Here is an 8,388-nt window from a genome sequence, read left to right as displayed (position 1 = left end):
TATCTTTTACTGCTTTGGGCAAGACCCTCCCTTGTTCAGGGACAAAGCTAGAAGGTTTGGCTAGTTTCACAAACACCTTTCTAACAGAGACAGTTGACAGTTCCTAATTGCTGATCAAGAGTGTGCAGAAAAACAGTGAAACAAATGTAGTCAGGCCAATCTACTTGAAAATGAGAGCTAACAGCCTTTTCAGTCCCTGGGCTGGCAGTAGTGCTGCCAAGGGTCTTCATTCCCTTGTGCTTTCTATTCAGCTTCTTACCTATCAGTTTTCTTGGTTCCAAAGGGTAACATTTTTCCTATGATAATAGGAAGCAGGTCTCAATATAAATAAAAAATACATTTTTAAAAGGGATACCCAGCACCAGCTCTTGACGTGTGATTGCATTTCAAGTTCCTGTGGTTTGGTCGCCACTTTGATCYCACCCCACAGACAGGTTTGTCATTCATGTCTAAAATCACGCTGAAAAAAGGCTGCTATAATTAGTTAGAGGAAAAAGGCAGAGGGGAACGTCTTCCACTGCCAGCTTTGTCCACAAAGATAACAAAAGCTTTGGCAGAAGAGCACTGGGCAAGGGCTAGCACTCTCCACTTTGAATCTCTTCCAAAAACCAATGGTGAGAAATTACCACTTTGGTGAAAGCCTGGGAGTTATATTCTAGAGAAAGAATATAGCAAATTTTGCCAGCACCAAGAATAATAAAAAAGTTTGATCAAAGGTTTGATCTCTTTAAACTGTTTTACAAGGGCTCTCTCCCCTGCCCATACCTTTTTACATGCTTATTTACTATAGTGTAAATCATACTTCATGGAGCTGAGATGACAGATGAAGCCTGCTACAATTCTGCATGAAATGTAACATTTTCTTACAGGAGACAGAAGTTGACAGAGCATCAAATGATCATGTTCCATCTATAACTTTCACTCTGTCAAGTCTTCTGTCTGCTGCACACCAATTATAATAAATACAGCTGACTGCATATAGCCAGAGGAAAGTGAAGGCTGTTTTATGGCATATGTAAAACCAAAAGATTCAGACATTTGTAAATCTTTTGAGTATTTACATAAAAGTAATCCTCTGTCCTCTTCGGTTTGAAGACATTAATAAATTGGAAGGAATATATCATCAAAAGTCAAAACTGCACTTCTCAGAGCAACATCCTCTTATGGTAGGAACCAYAGACATTGGTAGCAGTAAGGCTAGTTGGGTGAAATAGTTTTATCCTAAAGAGCATTTCTGAGTTCATGAGAAACAATATTGATTTACCCTCCCATTGATACTACCACCTCAAGCAACACAAGGATACTGTTTGCTAAAAAGAAACAACTAAAGATGCTGCTGACACTTTGAAGGAACAGAATTATTAAAAATGTATGATGTCCAGATGTCCAGATTATGTTTTGAGGTTGTTCAGTCTGGTAATTACGTCTTCCACAAAGAACACATGATACTTCGTACTGAGCTGTTAGTGCTAAAAACAAGCTTGTGCATTATTTTTCAATTATAATCAAACTGTGCAGAATTGCCTAATATTACTAATATGTAAATAGCATCAAATTCATATTGAATAAACTATACTATAACTAATCGATGGGTAGAATGATTTCTTTGCATACTCTATCCTCTGTCTGAAAAGACAAATGCCAAATGCTTCCATGTGGCCACTGGATACTTCTTTTCATAATAATTAATTTTACTTTAGATGCATTCCTGGCCCACGTCTTAGTTTGAAGCTGAAGCATGCATTAAAGAATCTGCATTGATTTCATTTTCTCACTGTGTTATCTAATTCAGAATGAAGTCCATGGAAGAGATCCTTAATTTCTCTATGAATATGTTGGAATACAGTAGGGGAATTCAATGGGGAATTCAGTGGAATACAGTATCGCTAGCTTGACAGGGGTAACTCCACCTCAGCCAGAAGAAAAAAGCTGCTATATTCCTTCTGAAGTCAAAGTGCAGCTGCTACWAGACCATTATTAGACCAAGGAATGGAGATCTAGGCAGATTCCAAGACACTTGTGATTTATAGTTGTCTAAGATCTGGCTTTTTTTTGTTGTGCTGGGTGCCATATTCTCTGTTTTGTCAGGTTGGTTTTGTCTTTGGGGACCTATAAGCCTGGTTCTATGTTTTACAGATGTTTGTATTTTATATTGTGCAATTACTACAGATTACTCATTACAGAAGTTAGTAAATATCATTCTCAAAAAGTCATGCAACGGCATGATTTCAGTCATAAAAAGGTATTAGTTTAATACAACCACCTTTCAGGGAACATAGTAAAGGGATATGGCTCTCAGGAGACCTTTTTCATAGGGGGGAAAAATGTTTTTCATCAAGGAAGTTATCACCAGAAGAATAATAATATATAATTATAAATTGACTGTACATCTGTCAGAGAACATACACAGGCTAAAAAAAAATTTTTAGGAATGTGAGATCATTTGTTTCAATATATTGTATTTCAGTATATTGTATTTGTGTTCTGTCTGTGCATAGAAAGTTAATTTTTGCTGACTTCTACTCMATTCCTGTTTCAAAAGCAAAATTCCTGCTGACTAGAACATATGAGAATAGAGACTTGGGAAGAGGGGAGTGCAAACCTGATTTACATTTGAGTGAATTACAGAACAGGGCATTTGTCAGCTGGAAGTTGTTAGTGCTAACCTTAACATAAGGAGAGCAAGGGCACCACCTGCTGTTCTAGAAATGTATTTATTTTGGTCATCAAATCAAAATTATTCTTCAAGTACTACCTATTCAGGAACAGTTGATGGCCTACAGTACAGTATGGCCTACAAACCAAGCTGTACTGCTTTGGTAAAGTTTTCTCCTGAAGTTTAGCTTCTGCAAAACAATTTTAGCAAGTGATGTGTTTGCCCTTCCCTGTTCATACTATGAGTTGTATTGTAGCACAAGTGCTCACCATAGAGACCTTACTGTGGCTTTTTTGCCATTTTTTTAAAGAAAGGGAAGGCTTCASACTTCTGTTTTAGTGCACGGGAAGGTGCTCGTACACAGGTAATTGAAATCTAGAGTCCAGAATATTTGCAGATCTGATTTGCATCAACCGCCACTGAACAAATTTACTTACCAACTTTAGTACAAACAGCACAACAAAGGTCATTAAGCCTAACATTACAGAATAAATAATTACCACTACATAAGTAAGACGTCAAACTATAGTTTAATCTCTTTTTGAAAAYTTTCAAAAGACCATATTTTCAAAATGCTCCCTGATAAGAAAATGTAGGTCAGTACTCACCTGACTGCAGTGAACAGTCCCTTCATGGTCAAAYGGGGATATTTGCTAACATCCAGATTTGATTTAAACATACTTGCAGGACTTCATAAATCCAACTGGCTGACAGTTTTGGAAAAACTCAAATCAAGCAACTTAAAATCCCAAATGACCAGGAGAAAATCTGTAGAGTGTAATAAGATAATCTGACCAGGAGCATTAAGGTGACTTTTTTGAGGATTGGTCATTTATCAATGAAATGATGATTCGTCCAGGTGTGGTCAAGAGGAAGGATCAACACTAAAGGAAAGGGTCTATTTCCACTCGGGGTTGGTCAAACAAAGTTCTCAAGGACTTCAAGTGAAAGGGCATTCCRAGTAGTAGCAGGCTCTTCAAAATTTGGGGAAAAACAATATGAAACAAAAATAAATGACGTACTTTTTCTATGGAAAAAAAAAATATCATGGCCAATTTCCTCCTCAGGCAACCAGAGCTAAGATTCAGCTGGCCTGTTCACAAGGAAAAATTCTATCATCAGATGTCTTTGATTTCTATCCTCCATAATTCAGTACTGATTTGTGCATGAAAAATTCAGAAGTGAAAAATGTGCAAATAGATTGCTTCCCATGAGCTAATAAGATCATTTTTGTAACATGTTAACATCAAATATACATCAATAACAGAGTAATAACCTGTATTTTGCCTACCAGTACCAGTTCTATTAAGGTAACAATTCAGGTGTCAGCAGAGTGTCCTCTTTTCCCCTTCTAAAGATGCTTTGTACATCTGCAAGATGTGCAAAACAAAAATAATCTAGGAGTGCATCAAGCTTGTGCATTTATTGGTGGCTTATTAATAATTAACTCATTGTTGTAAATGAATGCTAATAACAAATTAGTAAAAACTGTTTCTTTTCTTCTGTTTTTTTACACAAATAGTTTTATTACAAACTTGAATTCTTGAGAAATACACATTTAAGAAATTACATAAAGGCCTTGGCATTTGTAAGACTCTTTTGGTATTTGCAAGGTTATAGCCTATAAAACACTTTCAGACACAGGTGTGCTCAAACATTGGTATAATTGCATAGAAAGTCTTTAGAAATATTTATTAAACCACTTTGAAGACTTTTTTGGCACAGTATTAACAAAATTAAGGCCTTATATTTTTTTCAAAATCAAGTCATTCAGTGTGTGAGTAGTGTTTAAAACCCTGAAAAATATTAAATACAGAATAAACACTATAAGCTCAAAGCAGGATTTACTATAATGAAGACAAATAGCTATTAACCTGGCTTCAGTATCTGCAATTTACAGACTTCGGTATTGATATGAGCTATGCAAAATGAACATTCCACATCATATTTTGGCATTTCTAATTTATGACACTGAAAAAAAAGAAATATTTTGTAAGCTTTTTTTTTTTTAATGATAAACTCAAAGCTTGATTTGCCTAATGGATGATATCTATATAAATTACTAAAATATTTATATATTTTTTTTCTTGACCATTGCTGGATCATTCCTTATTCCACAGGAAAGTTTGTTCTACTGCCTAAAGAAGCTGCATAGTACCAACATAGCAGAAACACTTACTTGCCTATTTGGAACTCAGGTAGGCAATCTCTTCCAAATGCAGTCCCATTAAAACCAATAGCACTAGGAACTACAAACAGAAGGAAAGGTTTGCAGGATGGCACTCTGTGTTTTGGAAAGATGGTTACTTGTTGCTTAACCACAATCCATAATCCCAAAACTCTTTTTTTTTTTTTTTTACATTAGTATTGCTTTGTACAGGAACAATAAGTACATACCCAAGAGTTTTGGATTTTGAGACAGCTAGATAATGGTAACAACAAGCTTATCTGGGGAAGAAGAATGAATCTAAATATATAATACAAGAATGAGAAAGGGGAGTCAAACAGTATAAGGCAGAACTGCATACCTCCTAGCACCTTTGCATTTTTTTTCTGGATGAACTCTGATTTTTTTTTCTATCAGTGCATTGCATTTATATAAAAAATATATATACTTTGATCAAAAGTGCCATTTGGCATGTCAACATTTGAAGCTTATATTTGTTGTCTCTTTTCTTCTTCAGCAAGGACAGGGCCAGTAAAGCAGTGTGTGTTAGTTATGCAAGTTCCTAAAAGGCACTTTACTGTTTTCATATTCGACAACAATGAGGTACATATGATATATGTCTAGGCTTCATTGCTGTTAAACGAATAGCACCATATTGTGTGAAATTAGTTGAAATTCAAAAGTCATTATGTTCTTCTCATACAGACTTGACATCGGCTAACATTTGACCGCAGATCACCTGCTTTCAACGTTGAGGGCGTAGGTTTCCTATTGAAAACAGACACACAGAAAGAACCATTAACAGGCGTTAATACAAAATGATCAGTTTTCAGGATTATCATTGACAAGGCAAACATTCAGCCAAGTGCTTCTCTGAACTGTGCTGAAGCAGGATGTCCCTAAGTTCCCCAATTTAAATACACTTTTCAGTGCATGTAATAGTCATGAGATCAGTTATAGACATCAGTGATTTTCCATTACCTTAAAATTTGGTTCTGCTACTAGACTGATGGTTTCCTTAAATAGAAGGCAATATCTTAAATACAAGGCAAAAAGCAGTTTGAAAACATGCTGAAATTTAGGCAGTAATGAAAGATAGGCCAGGAAACTGAGGCATTTGACTACCGTTTCTTCTAACTCTTGAGATTTTACAGAGTAACAAATAGCCAACAACAGAAATGATGCATGCAAAGTGGTGCCAGATAGACAAACGAAAATCTTCTGTGCCTCTAATCTGTCATAAGATGTTATTCCTAACAACAGGAAGTAAAGTATTTTCAGACAAAGGTGTGATTGCATATTACTTTTTTTCATTTAAAAGGATTATGAATTTGTAGGAAACTGGAGTATCCTTGTGAATTATGAAAGCAGGCCATATCTCCTGATCAAGTATAAATCAGGATTATATTAGCGGCTTGAGAAACAGTTTGTCGCCAGAAAAGGATAAAATTTTGACAGTTCCCTCCATGCAAGACTCTTTGAGTACAAAAAAAACCTRCAGCGTTGGCTCTTCTATATTTTCCTCTGAACAGCCCTGGTATTTCCTAGGAAGCGAGTGTTTAGCCCAAGGTTGGCACATGAGCTCTTTTAGCAGTAGTTTCTCTGGTTAAAGTCCCAGGGATGATCAGTCAGCTGTTCTACAGACAAGAACTCAAACCCGGCCACAAGAGCTGCCCCGTTTTGCCTGTGACCAGCTAAGGAGCCTGCACGGATCTGGAAGGCAGGAGCAGAGGAAGCAGAGATACGGAGACCCATCTGCTCTCAAGAGAAATTCCTGCAAAGCAGGCAAGCTATGTAAACCTGAAACTTGGTCTACATGTTAACATATTAACTTTAACAAAATCAGATGGATCGAACAGTACTGTGTGGAGAAACACAGTTATATACAGAGGACCAAAGCAGGAACTACTACCAGTTAATTGCTGCAATTAGAGCCCCAGGAGGACTGAAAAAATGCCTAAGGACTCTGTCTTCTGCTGAAGTTCATTCCATTTACAGAGATTTTCGCCAAACAGGAGAGCAGTAAATAACTGTTCAGGTCACGCAGTCTCCATCCTCTCCATGTTCAACACCTGCACCAATTCCAAGTGTTTCTATTATGTGCTAACATCCACTAGGGGAAATGTTATATTTTAATACAGTTCAGTCAGCATATCRGCCCTGGTTATGACTCAATAAATGCAATCAAACATACAGGAAATGGAAAAATTCTTGGAGCATTCAAAAAGTAAAATCCTAAGTGCAAATGACACATTGTAGACACTGATGGAAGACACACTCAATAATTCCTCCCAAAGTTATTAAAAAAAAAGTCATTAATTGTATATATTAAGCAGTCTGGGGAACAACCAGTATTTAAATCATGTTTTACACTCAAACAATACTTCTGTTATTCAGTGAAAAAGTGTGACTGAGTTTCAAATACTGATAAATAAATCGGCAACTTACTTGAACATCTCATGCCTCTCTATAGTGGCAAGCCAGAAGCTGTAAGCATTTGCATAGTAATTGCAGGTGCCCCGGCCGTGGCATTCAATGAAGGGAGCGCTGCGGAACTCCTCTAGGCAGGAACCCGGAGAGGCCAGGGCCTGGCCAGAGCCCTCAGCACCAGCACTGGTGTGCTAGGAAAGGGCAAAAAACGAAGTCAGAGAAGGACATCACCTCTTTCCTTAGCTCCTAGCACCTAGTGACTCCCGTGCACAAGCACTTCTTCACATGCCTCCCCTTGCCCTTTCTCATCTCCATATGTTGTTCAGTCCTTTTGCTCTGAGAGGAGCAAGGAGATGGAGCTGAAGGGTAGTATTGGRCTGATCTGCTTAACTCTAACACAACACACCAACAACACCTCCCTGAGGGCATCTGGATCCATGGAAATATTGCAGGACTGCCTASAGAGGACACCCTTTCTGGCCATGAGAGCAGGAGGTATGCCCCAATAAACCCTCCTCCTGACCCAGCAGGCTATGGTCTCTCTCATACTGCCTAGCACTAACAGTCCCAGACCCACGGTTTTCCCCAGACCATGCCCACACATGGCCTGGAAGAGTCGCTGTGGACCTAGACTGTGAGCATGACAGCAAGCAAGCTAACAGCTAAACAGTATGGATGACCACAGAGTGGTTCTTCAGACTGCTCCTTGGCTCTTCTTATTTTACTATTATAGAAATAGAAAAAAAAAAAAAGATAAAAAAGATAAATGATAAAAAATGCCATTTGAAAACTGAAGGCTTATTCATCAAAAACAAAAGAGGACAGGCTCTGATTTTCTACTGCTCTATTTTTTTACCCTCCTCATCTGCAATGAAAGTGTTATGGAGCGGTGAAAAATCATGCTCACTTCCTCATTTATTCTGCACTTGGAACCCGTGCTGGAGCTGCAAACAAGAGAATAGGCTCTGTGAATCTCCCCCAAAATGACAGTGAATTACTATTGCATTAACTTCCATTTAGCTATTCGCCAGAATCGTCGTAGAAGTCAGCAGACAGGGCAGAAGTCTAAAACCCTCCTGAGAACTGAAATGGTATTTTCAGATATCATCCCCCGCAACACAGAGGCATAGATCAA

The 8,388-nt window shown here is 37.8% G+C and overlaps 1 protein-coding gene across 1 annotated transcript in view; it reads right to left on the bottom strand.

The window, feature by feature from the left end:
- Nucleotides 1-4,709: 4,709 nt before the first annotated feature.
- COL4A1 (collagen type IV alpha 1 chain) overlaps nucleotides 4,710-8,388 on the bottom strand; it is a 115,545-nt gene continuing 111,866 nt past the window's right edge. The window contains exons 51-52 of the mRNA XM_026036646.1: nucleotides 7,272-7,444; nucleotides 4,710-5,591 (exon numbers count right to left, since the gene is read on the bottom strand). Of these exons, the coding sequence (XP_025892431.1) occupies nucleotides 5,510-5,591; nucleotides 7,272-7,444 (255 nt within the window). The 3' untranslated portion in view covers nucleotides 4,710-5,509. The remainder of the gene's footprint in view (nucleotides 5,592-7,271; nucleotides 7,445-8,388) is intronic.

The sequence above is a fragment of the Nothoprocta perdicaria genome, unplaced genomic scaffold (genome assembly GCF_003342845.1).
Source record: "Nothoprocta perdicaria isolate Ctin4 unplaced genomic scaffold, notPer1 scaffold_183, whole genome shotgun sequence".
Taxonomy (NCBI): Eukaryota; Metazoa; Chordata; class Aves; order Tinamiformes; family Tinamidae; genus Nothoprocta; species Nothoprocta perdicaria.
The sequence above is the reverse complement of the archived record's forward strand: the minus strand, read 5'-3'. Positions and strand labels throughout refer to the sequence as shown.